The sequence below is a fragment of the Piliocolobus tephrosceles genome, chromosome 5 (genome assembly GCF_002776525.5).
Source record: "Piliocolobus tephrosceles isolate RC106 chromosome 5, ASM277652v3, whole genome shotgun sequence".
Lineage (NCBI taxonomy): Eukaryota > Metazoa > Chordata > Mammalia > Primates > Cercopithecidae > Piliocolobus > Piliocolobus tephrosceles.
Window position 1 is genome coordinate 83,227,732 of NC_045438.1, and position 25,004 is coordinate 83,252,735.

At 41.7% G+C, this 25,004-nt stretch overlaps 1 protein-coding gene and 1 long non-coding RNA gene across 4 annotated transcripts; one reads left to right on the top strand and one right to left on the bottom strand.

Moving 5' to 3' along the window:
* Positions 1 to 1,019: 1,019 nt before the first annotated feature.
* Positions 1,020 to 20,663, top strand: SRSF12 (serine and arginine rich splicing factor 12). 3 transcript variants are annotated; one of them, XM_023205269.3, is made up of 5 exons: positions 1,020 to 1,313; positions 11,891 to 11,995; positions 13,626 to 13,729; positions 13,896 to 14,037; positions 20,207 to 20,663. In XM_023205269.3, the coding sequence occupies exons 1-5, from the start codon at positions 1,249 to 1,251 to the stop codon at positions 20,574 to 20,576; spliced, it is 786 nt and encodes a 261-aa protein (XP_023061037.1). In that variant the 5' UTR covers positions 1,020 to 1,248; the 3' UTR covers positions 20,577 to 20,663. The 3 variants fall into 3 exon arrangements, with proteins under 3 accessions (XP_023061037.1, XP_031791434.1, XP_031791435.1); XM_031935574.1 differs by lacking the exon at positions 11,891 to 11,995 and adding an exon at positions 12,122 to 12,468 and having other exon boundaries at positions 1,021 to 1,313; positions 13,606 to 13,729; XM_031935575.1 differs by lacking the exons at positions 1,020 to 1,313; positions 11,891 to 11,995 and adding an exon at positions 12,071 to 12,468 and having other exon boundaries at positions 13,606 to 13,729.
* LOC111538071 lies at positions 9,191 to 24,371 on the bottom strand. The gene is made up of 3 exons (XR_002730198.2): positions 23,391 to 24,371; positions 21,483 to 21,619; positions 9,191 to 9,885 (listed from the first exon to the last, which is right to left on the bottom strand). It is a non-coding gene; the product is annotated as an uncharacterized LOC111538071 (long non-coding RNA).
* Between the last annotated feature and the right edge of the window lie 633 nt (positions 24,372 to 25,004).

Here is a 25,004-nt window from a genome sequence, read left to right on the forward strand (position 1 = left end):
CCCAGGAACCTCCACAGCCTCTGGGAGGGCTGTGAGCTAGAAGGGTGACCATGACATGTATTCTTCAAAGCTTACCACTTCAGAGAGCGAAAAGGGGTACTCTTCACACTTAGGAGTTGCCTGGTTACAGTCCCAGCCCTGAGTAACAGGCTGTGCCTGCAGGCCACAGGAGCAAGGCGAAGACAAGAGTCTAACCAGAAGGGAATGGGCTACAACATTTTGGGGGAATGGGGAGAGGGTAATTTAAATTTTGCTTAATTGTCCCCGCATTTTAACTGCTGTCTTCTACATCATGTATTCATTTGTACATTCGTTTGTCCCCCTCTCTAGAAAGTAAGCTCTGAGAGCGGGGCTTGGCCTGTTTGTTCATTGCTATATCCCAAGCTAAGTGCCTGGTACATAGTAGACGCTCAATAAACATTTGAACGAATGTACTCACAGCTGAGTGTTATGTCCCAAGTGAATAAAGGATGAAGAATCATATAATACTTAAAAATCCAACAGGCCAGGCGCGGTGGCTCACACCTGTAATCCCAGCACTTTGGGAGGCCGAGGCAGGAGAGGCTTGAGCCCAGGAGTTCGAGACCACATAGGCAACACAGCGAGACCCCGTCTCTATTAAAAACCAAATCCGAACAAAACCGAGACCTCACAGTTGGAAAGCCGAAGGCTCAAGACCAAAGGGGCAGGAGGCCTCCCAACTGCCAAGGTCCTGGGTTGAGGGCGATGCGCTGAGGGCCGGGGGGGTTGGGCGGGGGCGCGGTTGAACAAGGCTCTCACCGCCCCCACCTCTGCCCAGCCGCTGCCCCGCCACCACCTCTGGGTCCTCTAACCCCCGACGTCCCCGCCGCGGCCCCAAGCCCCCTCTGGCTTCCGCCCTCCTGACATACATTGGCCCCCGCCGCCCCCTCCCCAAATCCCGTCGCACTCCAGGACCCTCCATACCCGAATCTCACAGAGCTTCCGAACGGCCACGCTCCTGTCTTCGGGATTCCCGCGGTCCCCGGGCCGCGCCGGCCCCGCCCCCGCCCACGCCCCCGCCCCCGCCCCCGGCCCGTGCGTCCGGGCTGGCGCCGCGCTGCGCCCCCTCTGCGCCGGCCTCTGCGGCTGCGCGCTGGCGGGGCTGAGGCCGAGGGGTGGGGGTCGCGCCGGGGGCCGGCGGAGCTCCTGTGGCGGCAGCGGTGGTAGCGGGAGACTGAGCGAGACTAGCGGCCGCTGGCACACCCAGAGCGAACGGAGGAAGCGGTCATGTCTCGCTACACGAGGCCCCCCAACACCTCCCTGTTCATCAGGAACGTCGCGGATGCCACCAGGTGAACGGCCGCGGCTGCAGGTTGGGGGCTCGGAGGAGGGGCGGGGTAACGGCCGCGCCGCGGCGCCCGGCCGAGGCCCGGCGGGGCTCCGCGGAGCCTCCCCGCGGGCCCAGGCTGCGCAGCCGGCGGAGGCGCCTCCCCGGGGGAGGTGTGAGCCCGCTGACTATTCCGCGGCCTGGGCGGGACTCGCGCCTCCGCCCTCCCGGCCAGCTTTCAGCCCCGGCGCCGAGCACATCGCTTGCCGGGCCCGCGCCGCTTTCCGCGCCTCAGCGCTGCAGCCGGCGGGCCGTGGGGGCACGGGGCGCCCCTCTCCGGAGCCCATATCGCTCCCCGCCTCGAGCCGGGAGGGTTTTCGCTCCAGCGAGTGCCCGCGTTTCAGCCGCTTTGTCGCCATGCCCCGATAAAACCGCGCGTCCAACCCTCCTAGATGAAGAGGAATTGGAGCTGGTGAGAACGTCCTGTACCATAATGCGTACTCGGGCCTTACAGTTTCTTTCGCCCAGTTATGGTCTACTTACAGACGGTGCTGCTTGCATTTTATTCACACAATTTTATTCTGCACACAAAAAATAACTTCAATGAATGAGATCGGTGCGGTTTTCTTTTAAAGTTCTGAGTCCAGTATTAACACCCTTTTTAATGGCTTGAGGATAGACTCACCTGGTTGATCCTGATGCCCTACCCCTCTTTTGAGAATTCTGTCTACAGAGTGTCTGAACACAGATATTAAGGAATGACTTCTTCATATAGCACTTCCTTCCTTAATGGAGCTGGAGAAATTGGGGGCGGGGGAGAGGGAACCGTGTTAATAGACATTTTCATTTCACTGGGCTTACTTCATTTACTTCCCCCAACCTTTCTACCTATGCAGTACTGTTTTATTGTACATAAGGGAGAGCGGAAGCTAAGAGTTTTAGTGATTTACCTGGGACTGACTAGACAGGTACAGATATATGGAGCTCTTGACTCCATAGTCATCTGAGATGAGTATTATAATTTACCTTTGAGAAGTAAATAAATGTTACGTATTTTTTATTTTTAGTTATTTTATTTTATTTTGTTTTATTTTAGACGAAATCCCGCTCTTGTCCCCCAGGCTGGAGTGCAATGGCCCGATCTTGGTTCGCTGCAACCTCTGCCTCCTGGGTTCAAGCGATTCTCCTGCCTCAGCCTCCCGAGTAGATGGGATTACAGGCATATGCCACCACACACGGCTAATTTTTGTATTTTTAGTAGTGACGAGGTTCCGTCATGTTGGCCAGGCTGGTCTCCAACTCCTGACCTCAAGTGATCCGCACACCTTGGCCTCCCAAAGCCACAGTGAGCCACCGTGCCCGGCCAAGTATTTTTTATTTGATCATCCCAAGTACATGTATCACAACTATATGCTGTGATTAATATATCTTAGTTCTAACATCTAAAAGGTGCCTTGTTGACATTTCTTCTCTCAGCCTGTTTATCAATATATTACATAGAAAACACGAACAAAATTCATGATCTGGGCAGAATTTAAAAACCTCGCAGTTGAACAGACAGCTTGAAAACGGAGTAAGCATCAAGCCTTTTCAGGGTGTCTGTAGAAAAATCAGAGGTTTCCAATTCTGATGGTTCACAGGGGCCAGCCAGGGGAATATAAACGAGTGAGGCTGCCAGCTTATAAGGCATAGTAGGATGGTGTGGACTATCAAATAGAAATAGAATAGCAAATAGAAAAGGAAATATGCCATCTAAAAGGAGCAGCATCTGCCTCTAGGCTCCAGCTGACAGCTGCCATGTAGACATCTGGACTTACTGTTAACATATCTTCCTAGTTTTAAAGAGAAATCAGAAATCTGGATTTTGTATGTGTAAACTCAGTCTTTAGATGTTAGTATTAAGTTGAATCATAAGAAAATCCCATTCGTGGCCGGGTGCGGTGGCTCACGCCTGTAATCCCAGCACTTTGGGAGGCTGAGGCGGGCGGATCACGAGGTCAGGAGATGGAAACCATCCTGGTTAGCACAGTGAAACCCTGTCTGTACTAAAAATACAAAAAATTAGCCAGGTGTGGTGGCGGGCGCCTGTATTACCAGCTGCTTGGAAGGCTGAGGCAGGAGAAGTGTGAACTCGGGAGGTGGAGCTTGTAGTGAGTCGAGATTGCGCCACTGCACTCCAGCCTGGAAGACAGAGCGAGGACTCCATCTCAAAAAAAAAAAAAAAAAGAAAAAGAAAATCCCATTTGTAGATTTGAAAGCTGTAAAATATAAGGCTGGGCGCGATGGCTCACACCTGTAATCCCAGCACTTTAGGAGACTGAGGTGGGTGAATCACTTGAAGCCAGGGGTTCAAGACCAGCCTGGCCTACCTGGTGAAACCTCGTCTCTACTAAAATACAAAAATTAGCCAGGCATGGTGGCTGGCATCTGTAATCCCAGCTACTCAGGAGACTGAGGCACGAGAATTGCTTGAACGCCAGAGGTGGAGGTTGGCAGTGAGCCAAGATCAGGCCATTGCACTCCAGCCTGAGCGACAGAGTGAGATTCTGTCTCAAAAAATAAATAAAGCTGTAAAATATAGCCGAGTGTATGACACCTGTAATCCCAATTACTGGCAAAGCTGAGGTTGGAGGATCACTTGAGCCTGGGAGGTCAAGGTTACAGTGAACTATGATCATACCACTGCACTCCAGCCTGGAGCAGAGAGACCTTTAGAAAGTCTAAAAAAATAAAAGCTGTGGCCAGGCACGGTGGCTCACACCTGTAATCCCAGCACTTTGGGAGGCTGAGGCGGGTGGATCACGAGTTTAGGAGTTCAAGACCAGTCTGGCCAACATGGTAAAACCCCGTCTCTACTAAAGATACAAAAAATTCGCTGAGCGTGGTGGTGCACGCCTGCAATCCCAGCTACTCGGGAGACTGAGGCTCTACTAAAGATACAAAAAATTCACTGAGCGTGGTGGTACACGCCTGCAATCCCAGCTACTGGAGGCTGAGGCAGGAGAATCGCTTGAACCCAGGAGGTGGAGGTTGCAGTGAGCCAAGATCGTACCATTGCACTCCAGCCTGGACGACAGGGTGAGACTCTGTCTCAAAAACTAAAAATAAAAAATAAAAGCAGTAAAATATTGGCAATTTCATGTTTATACACATTGTTTTAAATGTTTAAACATCGTGCAGGCCAAATAAAATACATCTGCAGGTGACACCTGATCTCTGATCTATGTACTTCATTCACCAATGAGTGATTGAGACTGATAGTTGAGATTTACAGATTTCCTTTTCCATTTTTTCACGTTTGTTTTTTTAGCTCTGCCACTGGCATACAATCAAAATCTACAAGATTATATTGCATGAATGAAATAATCTCTAACATTTGTTGAATACTCACTGTGTACTAGGTGCCATACCTTGCATATATTAAATTTTCACAGTAACCCTATAATGTATAGTTTGTTTTTTTTTTTTTTTTTGAGACAGAGTTTTGCTCTGTCAGCCAGGCTGGTGTGCAGTGGCACAATCTCGGCTCACTGCAACCTCCACCTCCTGGGCTCAAGCAATTCTCCTGCCTTAGCCTCCCGAGTAGCTGGGATTATAGACGTGTGCCACCATGCCTGGCTAATTTTTGTAATTTTTGTATTTTTAGTAGAGACGGGATTTCATCATTTTGGCCAGGCTGGTCTCGAACTCTTGACGTCAGGTAATCTGCCCACCTTGGCCTCCCAAAGCACTGGGATTACAGGCGTGAACCACCGTGCCTGGCCGTATGTTCTTTATTAACCCCATTTTATAGATGAAAAACCAACATTTAGGTTAAGTATTTTGCCTAAGATCGAATAGCAGGTAAGTGATGATATGAAGTTAGAATCATCACATGTAATCTATATTAACCTTTTAGTACAAAGTGGTATACAGTATAAGTTAGCAATGTGACATGTAAACAACGTTTTAAATTAGCTTTAAAGGTAGGGCACAGTGGCTCATGCCTGTAATCCCAGCACTTTTGGAGGCTGAGGTGGGTGGATCACTTAAGCTCAGGAGTTTGAAACCAGCCAGGGAAACATGGCAAAACCCTGTCTCACCAAAAAATTAAAAAATTAGCCAGGTGTGGTAGTGCGCACCTGTCGTCCAACTACTTGAGAGGCTGACATGGGAGGATCACCTGAGCCCAGGTGGTCAAGGCTGCAGTGAGTCAAGATTGCACTACTGCACTCCAGGTGTGAGAGTGAGACTCTGTCTCAAAAATAATTAAATAAATAGCCTTTAACATTTAGTATGCTTATAAACAGAATCTTTGGGGCCTGGCACGGTGGCTCACATCTATAATCCCAGCACTTTGTGAGGCCGAGGCGCATGGATCACTTGAGGTCAGGAGTTCGAGATGAGCTTGGCTAACATAGTGAAACTCCATCTCTACTAATAATAGAAAAAATTGGGCCAGGCACGGTGGCTCACACCTGTAATCCCAGCACTTTGGGAGGCCGAGGTGGGCAGATCACGAGGTCAGGAATTCGAGACCAGCCTGGCCAATGTGGTGAAACCTTGTGTCTACTAAAAATACAAAAATTAGCTGGGCGTGGTGGCACTTGCCTGTAGTCCCGGCTACTAGGGAGGCTGAGGCAGAAGAATTGCTTGAACTTGGGAGGCAGAGGTTGCTGTGAGCCAATACTGGCCACTGCACTCCAGCCTGGGTGACAAAGTGAAATTGTGTCTCAAAAAATAATAATAATAATAAATCATTGGGATAAAATGTTAAATAAAATGTATGTAAAATTATATACATAGCATGATTTCAATTACAGTCATGCATCAGTTAAGGACAGAGATAGGTTTTGACAAATCCATTTGGTGATACTGTTGTTGTACAAACCCAAACCTACTACATAGTAAAGCCAGCTATACACCTAGGCTATGTGGTAAGGCCTGTTGCTTCTAGGCTACATACCTGTATAGCATGTTACAATATTGAATACTGTAGGCAATTGTAAGACATTTACCTACATGTATCTAAACATAGAAAAGACACTAAAAATATGGTGTGCAAGATTTTTTAAAAGGTACACCTGTCTAGGACAGCTTTGTTATAAGATTATGGGGCCACTATGATATATATGGTTCATCATTGACTGAAACATTGTTATGTGGTGCATAACTATATTAAAAAATGAAAAAAGGAAAAACTATATATGGAAAATGAGACTAGGGCCAGGCTCAGTGGCTTATGCTTGTAATCCCAGTGCTTTGGGAAGCCAAGGCAGGAGGATCCCTTCAGGACAGGAGTTCAAGGCCAGCCTGGGCAACATAGCAAGACCTCATCTCTACAAAATAAAAGTTAGCCGGGCATGGTGATGGGTGCCTGTAGTCCTAGGTACTGGAGTTCAAGGTTGGAGCAAGCTATGATTGCACCACTGCACTGCAGCCTGGGCAACAGAGTAAGACCCTGTCTCTAAAAAAAAAGAAAGAAAGAAAAGAAAATGAGACTAGAAAGAAATTCATTTGGACAGTAGGACTTAATTTTCCTCTTTTTTCAAATTTTATTTACTAGGAATGTTTTAAAACAAAATCAATTTTTAGAAAATTAAAAGCAGAAGACACTAAAAGGCTTTGTGAATTAGTGTAAAATTTGACAGAAATGAAATTGAACACAAGAACTGAAGAAATTTTAAAAATAAGTTTTAGGCTGGGAGAGGTGGCTAATGCCTGTAATTCCAGCACTTTTGGGAGGCTGAGGTGGGCGGTTCACCTGAGGATCCCAGGCAGGCTGAGTCATGAGAATCTCTTGAACCGGGGAGGAGGAGGTTGCAGTGAGCCAAGATCACGCCGTTGCACTCCAGCCTGGGCAACAGAGTGAGACTCGGTATCAAAATACATAAAGTTTTAAAATTTGTGTTGTGTTTCTTTTCACTGGTGAAACAAGATGTGGCTTAGGAAAAATAATATCTTTGCTTTTGTACTGTATAAAGGAATAATTTTTTAATGTTAAATATAGTGTATTAATGGAACTGCAGTCTAGGTGACAGAGTGAGATCTGAGACCCTGTCTCCAAAAACAAAAAAAACAGAAAGTGTGAGCAAACTAGGAATAGAAGAGAACTTCTTAACCTAATAAATGTCATCTATAGAAAACATGGCTAACATTATACTTAATGATGAAAGACAATGCTTTCCTTGTAGAATCAGGAACAAGAAAAGAATGCCACTCTTACAACCTCCAACATTTTATTGCAGGTCCTAACCAGTGCAACAAGGCAAGAAAAAGATATAAAATACAAAAATTGGAAAGATATAAGTAACCATTCTTAGGTGACATATTTGTTTACATAGAAAATACTAGGGAATGAACAAAAAAACTGCTAGAACTAATTAGTAAGTTATGAGGATATAAGGTAAATTTACAAAACCTTTATTTCTATATATTAACAGCAAACAATTGAAAACAATGACAATTTAAAAATTGCATTTACCATAGCATCAAAAGGCATACTTAGGAAAACAGTTAACAAAAAACATGCAGAATCCTGTGCACCAAAAACTACAACATATTTTCAAGAGGAATTTTAAAAGCCAACATAACAAAATCCCATCTCTACTAATAATAGAATGAACTGGGTGTGGTGGCACATGCCTGTAATCCCAGCTACTTAGGAGGTTGAGGCTGCAGTGAGCCGAGATTGCGCCACAGCACTCCAGCCTGGGCGACAAAGCAAGACTCCATCTCCAAAAAAAAAAAAAGACAAAACAGGTCTCACCCTGTCTCCCAGACTGGAGTGCAGTGGCATGATCATAGCTCACTGCAGTCTCAAGCTCCTGAGCTCAAGTCATCCTTCTTCCTCAGCCTCCTGAGTAGCTGGGATTATAGCCACCACGCCCAGCTAATTTTTTTAAATTTTTTTTGTAGAGATGGGGTCTCACTATGTTGCTCAGGCTGATCTTGAACGCCTGGGCTCAAGCAGTCCTCCCACCTTGGCCTCCCAAACTGCTGGTATTGCAGGTGTCAGCTGCCATGCCTGGGTAACAGTGGGAATTCTAACACATGTTTTTGGAAATGTTAGTTGGTTGGGCCACTCTGAAGAACATGTAGTGAAGCTGAGATAGGCATACCCTCCAGCCTACCAATTTCTCTGCTAGTGATACTGAAGCAGGAGAATAGGGTCTGGAGGCAGGGAACCTAAGGCTGATTCACACTGACTTCCTAGAACTGAATCAAAAGGAGAACTCCACCTCTCTACACCCAAGTAACAAAAGGATCAGAGGCTACTCCCTTTGCACTGTATTACAGATAAAAAATGGAAAGTACTTCCGACTGGTCCCCTCCTGCAACCAATCAGACTGGTCCCAGGCCAAGTCTTCATGTGTAACTTTGTAGCTTTGCTTCAGCCTCTGATTGGTCGCCTCCCTCCACCAGACTGGTGGTGGGCCAAGTCTTCATTTACATAGGGTGTAACCAAGTAACCAATGGAAAACCTTAGAGGGTATTTAAACCCTAGAAAGTTCTGTAATGGATGCACTTGAGCCGCTTGCTTGAGCCTGTTCCCACTCTGTGGAGTATCTTTTCATTTCAGTATATCTGTGCTTTCATTGCTTCATTTTTTCATTGCTTTGTGCATTTTGTCCAATTCTTCGTTAAAAATGCCAAGAACCTGGAGGACTCATAGTCAAGACCCTCCGTTGGTAACAGAAGGATGTAATACTTCTTTAAAAAATACTGAAAATCATGGCAAGTATGTCAAATACTGAGAAAATAATTTTTTTGTTTTGTTTTCTTTTGAGACAGAGTCTTGCTCTGTCACCCAGACTGGAGTGCAGTGACACGATCTCAGCTCACTGCAAGCTCCGCCTCCTGGGTTCACGCCATTCTCCTGCCTCAGCCTCCTGAGTAGCTGGGACTACAGGTGCCCACCACCACGCCCGGCTAATTTTTTGTATTTTTAGTAGAGACAGTGTTTCACCGTGTTAGCCAGGATAGTCTTGGTCTCCTGACCTGCCCGCCTCGGCCTCCCAAAGTGCTGGGATTGCAGGCGTGAGGCAGCTCGCCCGGCCAGAAAATAAATCTTATTGGTAGATACATGGGTGTTTATTATTCTCTGTACTTTTTTGAATGTTGAAGTAGATCATACCAAAAGTACAAAAATAAATGAAAACAAAACAACAGCTAACAGGTGAGGGAGTGGAAACAGTGAATGGAAATTGGCTCTTTTGAAAAGACCTGTTCCATCCGACTCCCATCACCCTTGGCTTCCAGGACTCCAGACCTCTGTGGTACACAGTGCTCCAACCTCCTCCTTTATATTATCTGTGGTCCCTTTCCTCTTAGCCACTACATTTGGTTGATGGGATTTGTTGTCTTAGAAGACCCTCATTTGAATCCTAGCTCTGCTACTGGCTGTGTAGATCGCTGGGCAAGGTAACTTCTCTCACCCTCAGTCTCCTTAACTCTTAAATGGTAACAGTAATGTATTCTTCATTCATTGATAGGCAAATGTGTATTGAGTACCTACCGTGTGCCCAGCAGCTACATTAGGTACAGAGATACGCTGGTGAAGACACCTACTTTAGCCGTGATTCTCAACCTTCAGTCTCAGAATTGCCTATGAAATCCTGAAAAAATAAAACATAACTGGGCCTCACTAAGGAAAATACTAATTAGGTCCAGAGTTAATGCATCAGGTTGGGGTGCCTATGTCTGTAACATCCCTTCACAGATGATTACAGTACTTAGGAGAGGTTGAGACCCTTTATACCACTCCATGGTCTGTGGGAGCAGGAATTGTGTTTTTCTTGTTTCTCATCATATTCCTAGAGCCTGGCACATAGTAGATGCTCAATAAGTATTTGCTGAATTCTGAATAAGTGAAAGAAAAAGATGTTGTCACTGTCCTCAAAAACTAATAGTAAAAACAAACATGTTCTATTAGTATTAAATGAAATAAAGTATGTCATAATATTGACTGAGCTACTGGCATATAGTGGATGCTTAGTCAATTTTTGTTGAGTCTTATATGTAATAATTTCTAAATCCCCATCTCTAGCCTTAATCACTGGCTTCTAATAATTATATTAATACACACTAATTAATATAATGCATATAATCACAATTTTCTGTTGCTTATAGAACTCTTATCGATGTTCTTCCATCACCTCAAATTCTGCATTTCTAAACCTGAAAGTTGCTTTTGCCTCTTTTCTTCCTCCTTGATCTAGCTCTTTTCTAGTTTTTATCACTGACACCATCTTTTTTCCATTTGTCCAAGCTCGAAGCTTCTTAGTCATCTTTGAATCTTTATTTCTCTTGAGCCACATTGTATGATCATAGCTTGATGCAGAATCCCTGTGATAGCACCATGAAGCAGTAGGGTGTAGTGGTTAAGATGGACCAGTGTGAGACTGAAAATTTGATTTCTAGCTCTGTCACTTGCTGGTTCAGTGACCTTAGAAGGGTTAATCTGTCTGTGTCACCTGTAATCTGCCTGTATCACCTGTAAATAACCTGAAATCTGTCTGTATCACCCGTAATTTGTCTATATCATCTGTAAATAACCACAGGGAAGTTGTAAGAATTAAGTGGTTGTAAGGTGAACAGTGGCTAATATATAAAGGCACTGTAACTGTTAGCTATTATTGCTAAATATTTTGTCTCTTCAGTTAAATTGTAGCTCCATGAAGATGAATATCATGCTATTTAATTTTTTTTGGTATCCCTTCTGAAGTTCCTAATCACACTAGAAGGCATATAGCAGGCTCGAAATACCTATCAAATTTGGGAATACAGTAGTTACTTTGTTTTATGTTTAATATTAAAACATCCATTTTTCTTTAAAGCCTGATAAATAATTTTAGGACTTCTTTAGAATCTAATTCTTGCTATCTGAAAACAAGATTAACATAAACATGAAATTAAAGTGAGGCAAAATGAATGTGTTCTTAGTGCAACAATTACTTATTAGATCTTATAATAACTTTCAGAGGTGGATATCCTGGGTCAGTGTTTCTGGAAATTAAGTGTAACAACCACCTGGAGTGCTTGTAAAGATACAGATTTCTAGCCTCTAATCCAGACTTCCTGAATCAGAACCTGTAAGAGAGGTGTGAGAATCTGGGGAAGTTTTTTTGGTGTTTTCTTTTTTTTTTTTTAAGACAGGGTCTCACTGCCACCCAGGATGGATGGAGTGCAGTGGTGTGATCTTGGCTCACTGCAGCTTCAACCTCCTCACGCTCAGGTGATTCTCCCACCTCAGCCTCTCGAGTAGCTGGGACTACAGGCACATGCTACCACACCTGGCTAATTTTTGTATTTTTTTGTAGAGATAGGGTTTCACCATGTTTCCCAGGCTGGTCTTGAACTCCTGGGTTCAAGTGATCCACATACCTTGGTCCCCCAAAGTGCTGGGATTACAGGTGTGAGCCACTTCGCCTGGCCTGAGAATTTTTTTTTCCTTTTTTTCCCTTTCTTTCAAAACCTGCATGATTCTTACAAAAAAACAATTTTAGATAATGCTGGTCTAGATGATGTTCTTTCTTTTGAAGGTTTCAAGTGGATTTCTGTAGGCAAAATATTTTAATCCAGCTATTCATATTTCTTTGCCTTATTTCTAAAACACTTCAGGCCTGAGGACTTGCGCCGTGAGTTTGGTCGATATGGCCCTATAGTAGACGTTTACATTCCACTTGACTTCTACACTCGCCGCCCAAGAGGATTTGCTTATGTTCAATATCCTTTATTTTATTGTGTGCATGTGAATATACTGTATATGCGTGCTTATACGTATATGTATTCAGTAGCATATGTTACGAGATTAATATTGCCTAATTAAATGTGTTTATTTCTTTATCTCAGAAGATCTAAAGCAGTCCACAGTAGCTGGCAAGCACCCCCCAGTTTGAACCAACCTGTTAGCTAGAATCCAAGCATAAACCCAGCAGGCGAGACAAAAGGCACCTAAAGTTCAAGCATCAAGGAGTAAAGAGGGAGGGTGGACACTGATATAAAGACCTGGAAGAGGGGAAGTCTTTATCAAGCAAAAGACAAAGCCAACACCAGGTTGAGACTTCGGCTTTCCTACATTTACTCAGAGTTCCAGAGTCAAAGCCAAGTCTGATTTTGTTGGTTCTGCGTCTCTTGTAAAGTCCATCTTGCAAGCCTTAAAGAGTAAAGGTCAAGGTTCAAGATCAAGTGACATTGAGGTAATTGCCAGTCTCGTTTTATATTGCGTATCTTGAGCTTTTTCTGTTTGTTATTTTTTTAATTAAACCAGTGAACAACCTCCTAAAAAAAGTTATTTATTTTTATATAGCTAATTTCCATTATAGCTAGGTTTAATATTATATAATTCATATACATAAGGAAGTTTAGTGGGATATTACAAACCAGTATATGTAATTCCAGATATTTACAGATTGCTCTTATGTTTCTTTTATATTTATATCCCAAGTAGTAAAAACATAAATGTTTGGCGGGGTGCGGTGGCTCACACCTGTAATCCCAGCACCTGGGGAGGCTGAGGTGGGTGGATCCCCTCAGGTCAGGAGTTTGAGACCAGCCTGACCAACATGGTGAAACCCCGTCTCTACTAAAAATACAAAAATTAGCAGGGTGTGGTGGTGGGCACCTGCAATCCCAGCTACTTGGGAGGCTGAGGCAGGAGAATCTCTTGAACCTGGGAGGCAGAGGTTGCAGTGAGCTGAGATCACACCATTGCACTCCAGCCTGGGTGATGAGGGAAGCTCCATCTCAAAAAACAAAAACAAAATATATGTTTGAAGTGGTAGGTTCAAAAGTAGATACCATTTTGAAAGGACTAAATCAGTTTTTTGTTTTAACTCACTTGTATATGTGCAATTTTGTTCATAAGTAATGTCTCTTAAATGTCAAATTTAAAAGCCTTTTAATGAAAGAGTAATTTTAATTTCAGAATAAAGGCTTCTTCATGCTGATATTCAGTGAAAAACCTGATGGATCCTTTATCTGAAAGAAGGGAGTGAGTCCTAAACAGTTTGTAATTTTATAATGCTAGCCAAATTTGGACTTTTTTTTTTTTGGTTTTCTTGTTTTCAAATTATACATGCATACTGCAGCCACACTATTGTAGACACTAAAAGTACAGTTACATGTTTGTTTTGTTCTTTTTATTTTTAGACTCACTCTTCTAAATCATAATGGGTCATTTGTTTTCATGAGAAAAAGTGAAAATTTTTTTTCTGATTATTCATACTATATTGAAGATGTGAACTTAATAACGTGAACTTGATTCTCATATTAATTTCATTTCATATGTAAATAATACTTTTAAAATATGTTTACTTGATATCTCGTGTTCAAAGTGTCCTTAACAGCTGGTCATATTTGAAGATGTTCGAGATGCTGAAGACGCTCTTTATAACCTCAATAGAAAGTGGGTATGTGGCCGTCAAATTGAAATACAGTTTGCACAAGGTGATCGCAAAAGTAAGTGTGACTGAATGCCAGATTTTATTTATTCAGCAGAATGAGTTTCAGTGATGACTCATTTTCTAATTTAAAATTCTTGCAGTAAATGATTACTAGTTGAGTGGTTGTTACTGTGGTGTTCAGGTAACAAATTATGTCATAAGTCTTGTTCTTTATGTTCCAGCACCAGGGCAGATGAAATCAAAAGAACGTCATCCTTGTTCTCCAAGTGATCACAGGAGATCAAGAAGCCCCAGCCAAAGAAGAACTCGAAGTAGAAGTTCTTCATGGGGAAGAAATAGGAGGCGGTCAGACAGCCTTAAAGAGTGAGTACAAAATACAAGAGGACCAAAAACTTCATTTTCTACTTTTTCTAGGAAATATATATAAATATATATGTTTTTTGATAGGGTCTCACTGTTTCCCAGGCCGGAGTGCAGTGGTGCGTGATCATGGCCCACTATAGCCTTGACCTCCCAGACTCAAGAAATTTTCTTTATGTTCCAGCACCCCAAGTAGCAGGTACTACAGGTGTGCACCACCACACCAGGCTAACTTTTTTATTTTTTGTAGAGATTGCAGGTCTCGCTATGTTGCCCAGGCTGGTCTTAAATTCCTTGGCTCAAGTGATCCTCCCACCTCAGCCTCCCAAAATGCTAGGATTACAGGTTTGAGCCACTGTACCCAGCCTGGAAAATATTTTAAAGTTTTTATAAACAGTCCAGCTGAGTCATTTTGCTTAATGTACGAACATAATCAATTTTTGTTAAAAGATAACACTCTTCTCTATTTATCATATATTGTTATTTAACTTGGGTTTATGGGATTAATTCTTATGTTAAAGTTACAGACTTAACTTTATCTTTTTACATAAGAAGATAATATATAGTGAGCAGAAAACAAAAAGTAAAAAAAAATACATACTCAACCGGGTGCAGTGGCTCACACTTGTGATCCCAGCACTTCGGGAGGCTGAGGTGGGCAGATCACGAAGTCAGGAGTTCAAGACCAAACTGAACATGATGAAACCCCGTCTCTACTAAAAATACAAAAATTAGCTGGGCGTGGTAGCCACACGCCTATAACCCCAGCTACTCAGGAGGCTGAGGCAGGAGAATCTTTTGAACCTGGGAGGCGGAGGTTGCAGTGAGCCGAGATCACACCACTGCACTCCAGCCTGAGCAACAGAGCGAGACTGTGTCTCAAAAAAAAAAAAGGTGATGAGTTTCAGATAAATAAAATTTTCCTAAATGTGCCCAACAGTTTGTAGTCTTTAACTTTAAAAATGTTTAAATGTGGAAGAAATAGAATAAAACGTACAGGTGCAGTATTTTCAGCACTTTGGGAGGCTGAGGTGAGAGCATCACTTGAGGCCAGGAGTTTGAGACTAGCCTGGCCAGCATGGTGAGACCCCATCTCTACAAAAAAAAAAAAAAAAGAAATGTAATAAAATCCCTTGTGAAAGGTGGTTGACTAAAGTTAATGTAAATCAGTGTACTTATAAAAGATAAGTTATCAAGAATAAATTCCAAGTATTGAAGAAGACATATTAAATCGTAATTTGGGGGGAGGGGAAAAGGTATTTTCAAGTTATTTATTTTGCTAGCCAGTTTATCACAACAGAAATTAATTATATGAACCAGGCATGGTGGCTCATGCCTGAATCCTAGCACTTTGGGAGGCCAAGGCGGGTGGATTACTTGAGGTCAGGAGTTCAAGACCATCCTGAGCAATATGGTGAAATCCTCTCTCTACTAAAAATTCAGGGTCGGCACAGTGGCTCATGCCTGTAATCCCAGCACTTTGGGAGGCCATGGCAGGCAGATCACCTGAGGTCAGGAGTTCGAGACTAGTCTGGCCAACATGGCAAAACCCTGTGTCTACTAAAAATACAAAAATTAGCTGCGTGTGGTGGCACACGCCTGTAATCCCAGCTACTTGGGAGGCTGAGGCAGGAGAATCGCTTGAACCTGGGAGGCCGAGGTTTCAGTGAGCTGCGATTGCGCCACTGCTCTCCAGCCTGGGTGACAAAGCAAGACTCTGTCTCAAAAAAATAAATAAATAAATAAATAATTTAAATTGATTTTTCTAAATGCATTACAGCCTTAGTGAACCAGTTTTTTTCTCTTGCTCGATTTAAATAAGGTGGATATTCACATCATTTTCTGCCTTCTGGTGGAAGTAAAGTATAATACCTGACTGTCTCAAGTCATTATCGAGTATCAGGGATAGAAGGACCACATCTTTCAGGACAATGCTATTCTGCTTTGTACTTGTTATCAGACCATTGCTTAACCTCCCTGACCCCAGTTTTTCTCATTTTAAAAATTGTATTATGGCCAGATGCAGTGGCTCACACCTGTGATCCCAGCACTCTGGGAGGCCAGGGTAAGATCACTTGAGTCCAGGAATTCAAGAGACCAGCCTGGGCAACATAATGAGACCCCCATGTCTACAAAACTAAAACTAAAAAAAATTAGCCGTGTGTGGTGTCACACACCTGTTCCAGCTACTGGGAGGGAGGGAGAGAGAAGGTGGACTGAGGTGTGAGGACTCCTTGAGCCCAGTAGGTCAAGGCTGCAGTGAGCCATGATTGCATCACCGCACTCCAACCTGGGCAAGAGAGGAAGACTGTGTCTCACAATAAATGAATGAATGAATGAATGTAAAAAAAGGTATTCCATAAATCTTTGTTAACTTTATATCAAGGAATGTGTATGTTAGTACTCTAAATGTTCCTAACAATGTTAAAATTGCTCCTCAACTCCCTTTTCTTTAGTCCAAATATATTATAGCATCCTTCTTGTACTATGTTAGGATTTTTTTCCAAGGACATTTTCTTCATTTTGCTTCCTACAGCTGTCTACAAAATGAATGAAATTTAATAATTTCTAAAAGACTGTGAATTTATTCCAGAATATATTCTACATCAGTATATTTTCAGTATAAATATATAATAAAAAATTCAAGAGAGGCCAGGTGCAGTGGCTCATGCCTGTCATCACAGCACTTTGGGAGGCTGAGGCAGGTGAAGCACTTGAGGTCAGACAAGCCTGGCCAACATGGCAAAACCCCGTCCCTGCAAAAAGTACAAAAATTGGCCAGGTATGGTGGCGTGTGCCTGTAATCCCAGCTACTTGGGAGGTTGAGGCAGGAGAATCGCTTGAACTTGGGAGACAGAGGTTGCAGTGAGCCATGCTTGCCCCACTGCACTCCAGCTTGAGTGACAGAGCAAGGCTCTGTCTCAGAAACAAACAAAACAAAAAATTAAAGAGGCTCTGCATGGTGTTATCATTCTCCAAAGAAAGCTTTTTAAATTTCTTCATCTAGTTCAATGTTACTATCTAGTATCATTTTTCTTCAGTCTAAAGAATATTTAGTATTTCTTTTTTTCCTCTTTCAGCTCACCAGGAAGTACCAGGGCAGTGAATATTTAGTATTTCTTGTAGTATACATCTGCTGATAGTGAATTCTCTCAGCTTTTGTCTGAAAACATCTTTAATACTCGTTTGTGAGAAATATTTTTGCTGAGGATCGAATTATATATTGGCAGTGATTTTATTTTTCTCTTTAAAAATGTCATTCCATTGTTTTTCTGATATCCATAGTCAGTTGTCAGTCTTATGATTGCTCCTTTGAAGGTAATTTGTCTTTCATTCTCTGGCAAGGTTTTCAGATTTTTTTTTTTTGAGACAGTGTCACTCTGTCACCCGGGCTGGAGTGCAGTGGCACAATCTTGCCTCACTGCAACCTCCGCCTCCCAGATTCAAGTGATTCTCCTACCTCAGCCTCCCACTACCACACCCAGCTAATTTTTGTATTTTTAGTAGAGGCGGAGTTTCTGCATGTTGGCCAGGCTGGTCTGGAACTCCTGACCTCAGATGATCCGCCCGCCTCAGTCTCCCAAAGTGCTGGGATTACAGGCATGAGCCACTGCACCCCGCCGGTTTTCAGATTTTTTCTTTGACTTTGGTTTTCATCAGTTTCACTGTGATGTGCCTAGTGTAGTTTTCTTTGTCTGCATGGGTTTATTGAGCTTTTTGAAATTGTGAGTTAATGCTTTTTGTTAGTTTTGTAAAATTCTATGCCATTATCTTCAAATATTGCTTCTGCCTTATTCAGTCTTTCCTCTTGCCTGTGTGACTGTATGCTATACATCTGTTGTGTTCTTCTATGGATTTCTTAAAATTCCTTTTCTCGCATTGTATTTCAGTAGGATGTTTTTCTAATGATATTTTAGTTAACTATTTCTTTTCTTTTCTTTTCTTTTCTTTGACTTAGAGGTTTCCTCTTGTTGCCCAGGTTGGAGTGCAATGGTGCGATCTTGGCTCACTGCAACTTCTGCCTCTCAGGTTCAAGTGATTCTCCTGCCTCAGCCTCCCAAGTAGCTGGGATTATAGGCATGCGCCACCACGGCCGGCTAATTTTTGTATTTTTAGTAGAGATGGGGTTTCACCATGTTAGTCAGGCTGCTCTTGAACTCCTGACCTCAGGTGATCCTCTTGCCTTGGCCTCCCAAAGTGGGATTACAGGTGTGAGCCACTGAACCCAGCCTAGTTCATTATTTATTCTGCTATATCCAATCCAGATTGCTGTTAAGACCATTTAATGACTTTTTAATTTCAGATACCATATATTTTTAGTTTTAAATGTCTATTTGTTTCTTTTTATAGATTCTAGTTTTCCACTGAAACTATCTTTTTATCTGTTTTGTCTTTTCCTCTTATTTTCTTGAACATATTATTCATAGTAATTTTTTAAATTCCTGTTTGATGATGCCAATATCCAAATCACTTTGGGAATGATTCTTTTGCCTTTCATTTTCCTTAGTTTTTAGTTATTCTTGCCTGTTTTTTTTTACATGCCTCATAATTTTTTAAAATAGCATGTTGGACATGGACAAAAAATTGTAGAGGCTCTGCATGACATTATCATTCTCCAAAGACAGTTGTTTTTTTTCTAGCAGGCAGAGTACTGGTGGATCACTTTGATCTTAAGGCTTGGTTTTGGGCGTTGTTAAAGCTGCTCGTTTTGGCTTTGTATTTATTCCTAGGGCATGGCCCTTGCCTCTAGAATGTAGCCCTTCTGGGTTGTTGCCTAATGTTCCTCATTGACCTTTTGGGAGTTTGGACTGTAATCTCTCTCCCCAGCACCATGTGTCTGATAAAAATTTCAGCTCATTCTTGAATTTGTGAATTCCAGTTTTTTGCTGGCCCCTTGGAATCTCTTCCCATACACACACAACTTAGAAGATGGCCAGTGATTTAAGGAGAATTTGTAGGCAAATTTTAGAGGTACTTTTTGATCTCGAATTTACTCATCTCTAGAGTTTTTGCCTCTCATGTCCCACCCATTTTGGTAGCCCTGAATTCTAACTTTCTTCAGCTTAGTCAAAAAGCCATTTTCTGGTTGGGCTCAACTCCTCCATGCTGTCATTTGAAAAATGGTTTTATTTATTTATGAGACGGAGTCTCGCTCTGTCACCCAGGCTGGAGTGCAGTGGTGCGATCTCGGCTCACTGCAACCTCCGCCTCCCGGGTTCTGCCATTCTCCTGCTTCAGCATCCCAAGTAGCTGGGACAACAGGTGCCCGCCACCATGCCCAGCTAATGAAAAATTGTCTTAGTAATAAGAGCCAAGGCTTGTAATCCCTCAGGTTCTTCCTGCTTGTGTTGATTATCCTCCAGTGCCTTTGAACAGTTGTTTTATAAGTGTTGTGTAGCTTTTCAATATAGCTGTTTTCGGCCAGGCGTGGTGGCTCACACCTGTAATCCTAGCACTTTAGGAAGCCAAGGCAGGGGGATCACCTGAGGTCAGGAGTTTGAGACCAGCCTGACCCCCATCTCTACTAAAAATACAAAATTAGCTGGGCGTGGTGGCGCATGCCTGTAATCCCAGCTACTCCAGAGGCTGAGAGAGAATTGCTCAAACCTGGGAGGCGGAGGTTGTGGGGAGGTGCGATCGTGCCATTGCACTCTAGCCTGGGCAACAAAAGCGAAACTCCGTCTCAAAAAAATATATATATATATGTATATATATGTGTATATATATATATATGGCTGTTTTATATGGGAAGATTAATACAAGCTGTTCTGTCATGGCAGGACCCAAAAGTCCTGCATCTAGATTTTTATTTTTATAAGCATTATTTGAACTGTAAGTAATTGATTTTTTAATCTTTTTTTCTTCAGATTTTTGTACCTCTTAAGAGCTGTATAACCCAGACTAAATATGCAGTGCATTTTTCAGAACTGATCCCTATAAGATACGTCTAGCAAAGTAAAAATTTTTGGCTGTGTATTCTAGTATAACAAATATTACAAACTTGTTACTTATGTTTGAACCAAAAGCATGCATGATATAATGAGAAATTTTTTAAGCTTATCTAGTAAAAATATAACTAATGTTATGTAAAGTATGTAAGTTCCTGAAAGTGTTGTTTCCTGATCTCTTAATTTGTATGAAGTATATGCTCTAACATTATGGATGTTTGCAGGTCTCGACACAGGCGATTTTCTTATAGCCAGTCTAAATCTCGTTCCAAATCATTACCAAGGCGGTCTACCTCAGCAAGGCAGTCAAGAACTCCAAGAAGGAATTTTGGCTCTAGAGGACGGTCAAGGTCCAAGTCCTTACAAAAAAGGTCCAAGTCAATAGGAAAATCACAGTCAAGTTCACCTCAAAAGCAGACTAGCTCAGGAACAAAATCAAGATCACATGGAAGACATTCTGACTCAATAGCAAGATCCCCGTGTAAATCTCCCAAAGGGTATACCAATTCTGAAACTAAAGTACAAACAGCAAAGCATTCTCATTTTCGGTCACATTCCAGATCTCGAAGTTACCGTCATAAAAACAGTTGGTGAACAGCAACAGAAAGGGCACCACGCAGTCTTTAATATAAGTTAAACTCTCATTATGTTAAATAAAAATTCTTTAAGGCATACAGAAAATGCGAGTTGATATTACTTTGGGCATATGGAAGAAATAAAATCTCTAGCTTTGGATTAATAAAAATTTGGTCTCCATTTAAAGGGCCTACACTACAAATTATGATTTGTCTAATGTCACCATTTTATGGACCATTTTTTATTTACATTGTGGCAGAAGGGTACTTTTTAAGGGAAATTAGTAAACTGGAACTAATTTTTAAACTTCTACTTGGATAGAATTGATTAGTACTATTAATACCTTTTACACAAATATTTTTGACTTTAAAGCACTTTCATGTAAAAAGTAAGTATGACTGTATAATTGCATAGAGCAGACTTAAGCTGTTTGACACCTATGTCTCTTTTGTGTCTTCTGTTTAAACTTGGGCCAATTCCTGGTGGATATTAGTTCATACTACAAAATTCTGACGTTCCAAAAAGTAGAATTTATATAGAGATCAAACATTCAAAAGATACATTCTCTCCTAAGCTCAAAGGTTATATTTTTATTGGATAGAACAGTATAGGTAAGTTGACATGAAATTGCATCCTGCACCATGTCCACATTAGTAATATCAAAACTTTTGAGAAATACTGGATTTTGAATGGTTTGAGACTAATTCTTTAAAAATTAGGCTGAGCAACACTCACAATCCAAAAATATTCATTTTAAGCCTTACACATTTTAAGAGTGGTACATTTTGTATAAAATCATATTTCATACCATTATTTCCACATACCTACTTTTCATCTGCTGCTTAATTTTTTCTTTTTAGAGTTCTTGCTCAACTTTAAATTATATAGAATAAGTCATATTATTTTTGAAAGAGTGTTTAGTACCTTGTATTAAGAAACTTGGCCAAGGTGGTTGTTCACTCCTGTAATCCCAGCACTTTGGGAGGTCGAGGCGGGCGGACTGCTTGAGGCCAGGAGTTTGAGACCAGCCTGGGCAACATGGTGAAACCCTGGCTCTAAAACTTAAAAAAAAAGAAGAAGAAACTCAAGACTACATCTTCAAAAAACAACTTCGCATTATTTGAATTTTACATTATACTGCCCTTCATTTCTGACAGCCAAATAACTGTTGATATTTATTGCTTTTGTAGTTGTTATAACTAATAATTTCTTTGAAAATGTGTTGTAGTTTATGTTTTTCAAAGGATTTTGGTAGTATTTGTGATAGAATGGTTTTGCATATGATTATTATAGGGGATATATTTATAGAATTCTACTTGTATACTTTGCGACTTATGAAAACTTAAAGTTCTCAACCCATACAGTTAGTATTTGTATCCAGAGTGTTTAAGAAAAAAACTATCTTATATTTTTAGTATATAGGAGCCAGTGTTGCTGGGCGCGGTGGCTCAAGCCTGTAATCCCAGCACTTTGGGAGGCCGAGACGGGCGGATCACGAGGTCAGGAGATAGAGACTGTCCTGGCTAACACGGTGAAACCCCGTCTCTACTAAAAACTACAAAAAACTAGCCGGGCGAGGTGGCGGCGCCTGTAGTTCCAGCTACCCAGGAGGCTGAGGCAGGAGAATGGCGTGAACCCAGGAGGCGGAGCTTGCAGTGAGTTGAGATCCGGCCACAACACTCCAGCCTGGGTGACAGAGCGAGATTCCGTCTCAAAAAAAAAAAAAAAAGGAGCCAGTGTTGCTTCTATTTGTTTTGAATACAAATTCCATTTTTCTTTGCTTATTAGATCCCATATGTAAGAAACAACTTTACACAATAATTTGTATGCTGGTAATATTTGGACAAGTGCCATAAATTAATGTATATTGTACTTTCTGAATAGATTTTCTCTAATCATAGCAAAATTTATTTCAAAACCACAACTCTTTGAAGTATTCAGCTATAATAAAATTTAGTTATAAAATTATGTGGCACTACTGAATATCTAAAGGATAATCTGAAGAATGAGTAAGACAAATATTGATAGTAATTTTTAGTATTTTCAAAATGTTTGGGATCATACACTTAAATGAAATCATTTGGGCCGGGCGCGGTGGCTCAAGCCTGTAATCCCAGCACTTTGGGAGGCCGAGACGGGTGGATCACGAGGTCAGGAGTCCTGGCTAACACGGTGAAACCCCATCTCCACTAAAAAATACAAAAAACTAGCCGAGCGAGGTGACGGGCGCCTGTAGTCCCAGCTACTCAGGAGGCTGAGGCAGGAGAATGGCATGAACCTGGGAGGCAGAGCCTGCAGTGAGCTGAGATCCGGCCACTGCACTCCAGCCTGGGCGACAGAGTGAGACTCCGTCTCAAAAAAAAAAAATCATTTTAAAAACTAGGGGCTGGGCACAGTGGCTCACACCAGTAATCCTAGCACTTTGGGAGGCCAAGGCAGGAGAATTGCTTGAGCCCAGGAGTTTGAGACCAGCCTGGGCAACATAACAAGACCCCTTTATCTATAAAAATAATAATAATAACTAGGTACTATTGTGAAAAATAACTAGGGATTGATTACAGTGTCTTTACTATGTGTTCACAAATTGATTTCTATATTCCCAAACATATTTAATCCTTTGATTTACCTCTGACTAGGTTTGTCATTGTAATCCCTAGGCTGCTTAGGAGGATACCATTTGATTTGATGAAAAAGCTGGAATAATAACAGCTCAAACTCTTGAGCATTTAGTACATGCTTGGCACTGTTCTATATGTTTTAAGTTATTCACTCATGTATTTAACCATCAACCCTCTTATAAGGTAAATATCCTGCAGTTACTTTTGCACCAACCTAATACCACTGCAGACAAGGAAACAGATGCAGAGAGGCTAAGTTACACACAGCCATAAACTTCGGATCAGTAGAGTGACTGGGCTTTGAAGTCCTCTTCCTGACTGCCGTTCCCGTGTCTTTTGCAAAGAGAAGTCTTTGACAGGTATATGCTTTATTAAGATCATGCTTAGAAAGAAATGAGAGAACAGAATTAGAAAAAGAAATGACTGTAGGCTTCGATGAAAATTACTTTTGTGACTAAGTGAAAATTGTTTGGCTAGGTATCTTGGAAAATTGTCTTCTGGGAATATCTATATTCTAGGGTTCACTTTTGTCTTAGAATTGCTTCTTGGCCCATTTACGAGAGAGACTTTGTTTATTAATAAATGTTTTAATTTTAGACATCTATGATCAGTTCTTTTAAAGTGACTGTACTTACTTAAGTACTTCCCAAGTTTAGTGCAGGGGTACTACCTACCATTTATTCAGGATCATAGAGGATAAGTTAGGGTCATAGAAAATAAAGACTGCCATGAGAGCTGCTTGCTTGCTTTCTCCCAGGAATAATGCACAAATAATTTCTGTATAGCAGCTGATATTTTTCGGTGTTAACAGATAAAAGGGGAATTTGCTGAAATTTTTATTTGGAGCCTGGGATTTAATTTTATGCCACTGGGCTAATTTATTTTTAAATGTAAATTAATTCCAGTACTCTATTTGTAAAGTTTACTTGAGATCTAACTATTCTAAGACACGCTGTTGCATTACAAATAAGAATTGCTGCTTTTATTTTGATCCCATTGCCAGAGGCAAAATTAGTCAAAATTTAAAGGTATGTAGAAATACTTTTGTAATCGTTCTAAACTACATTAAATTTCTGGCTGACCATGGTGGCTCACACCTGCAATCTCAGCACTTTGGGAGGCTGAGGTGGGCAGATCAACATGGTGAAAGCACATCTCTACTAAAAAATACCAAAAAAAATTAGCCGGGGATGGTGGCACATGCTACTCAGGAGGCTGAGGCACGAGAATCTCTTGTACCCGGGAGGTGGAGGTTTCAGAGAGCCGAGATGATGCCACTGTACTCAAGCCTGGGCTACAGAGTAAGACTCTCTCTCAAAAAAAAAAGTACTTTATTAGATTTAAAAACTAAACTTGTTTTCCAAAGAAAGAGGGTAGTAAAATATGTAGGGTACTTGTATAGATAGGGATATGCTACTTAATGCAGTACAGTCTGGTGCAGGGGATCTTAACGTGGCATAATAGACCCAGAGCTTCAAGTCTAGCCGTGTAAAGTGAAATGCCAGACTACCGTGTGTGCATGTCTCAAAAGAAAGGTGATGTAGTTTTACACAATTTTGAAACAAGTCCATGACTCCCAAGGGTTTAAGGACCAATGATTGAGTGAGACTTTTACAGATTTTGAAGTCAGAATTCAGTGTGAATTCTACACACATTTACTAGCTATGCAACCTTGGACAAGTTGCCTCACATCTGTGAGCCTCAATTTCTTACCTGTAAAATGTGGATATATTTGCCCCATTGGGTTGTTAGGGTTAAAAAAAAAAGATGCTTAGCAGAATGCCAAGTACCTGATAGGCATTCAAATATCAATTTCTTCTTTCATTTT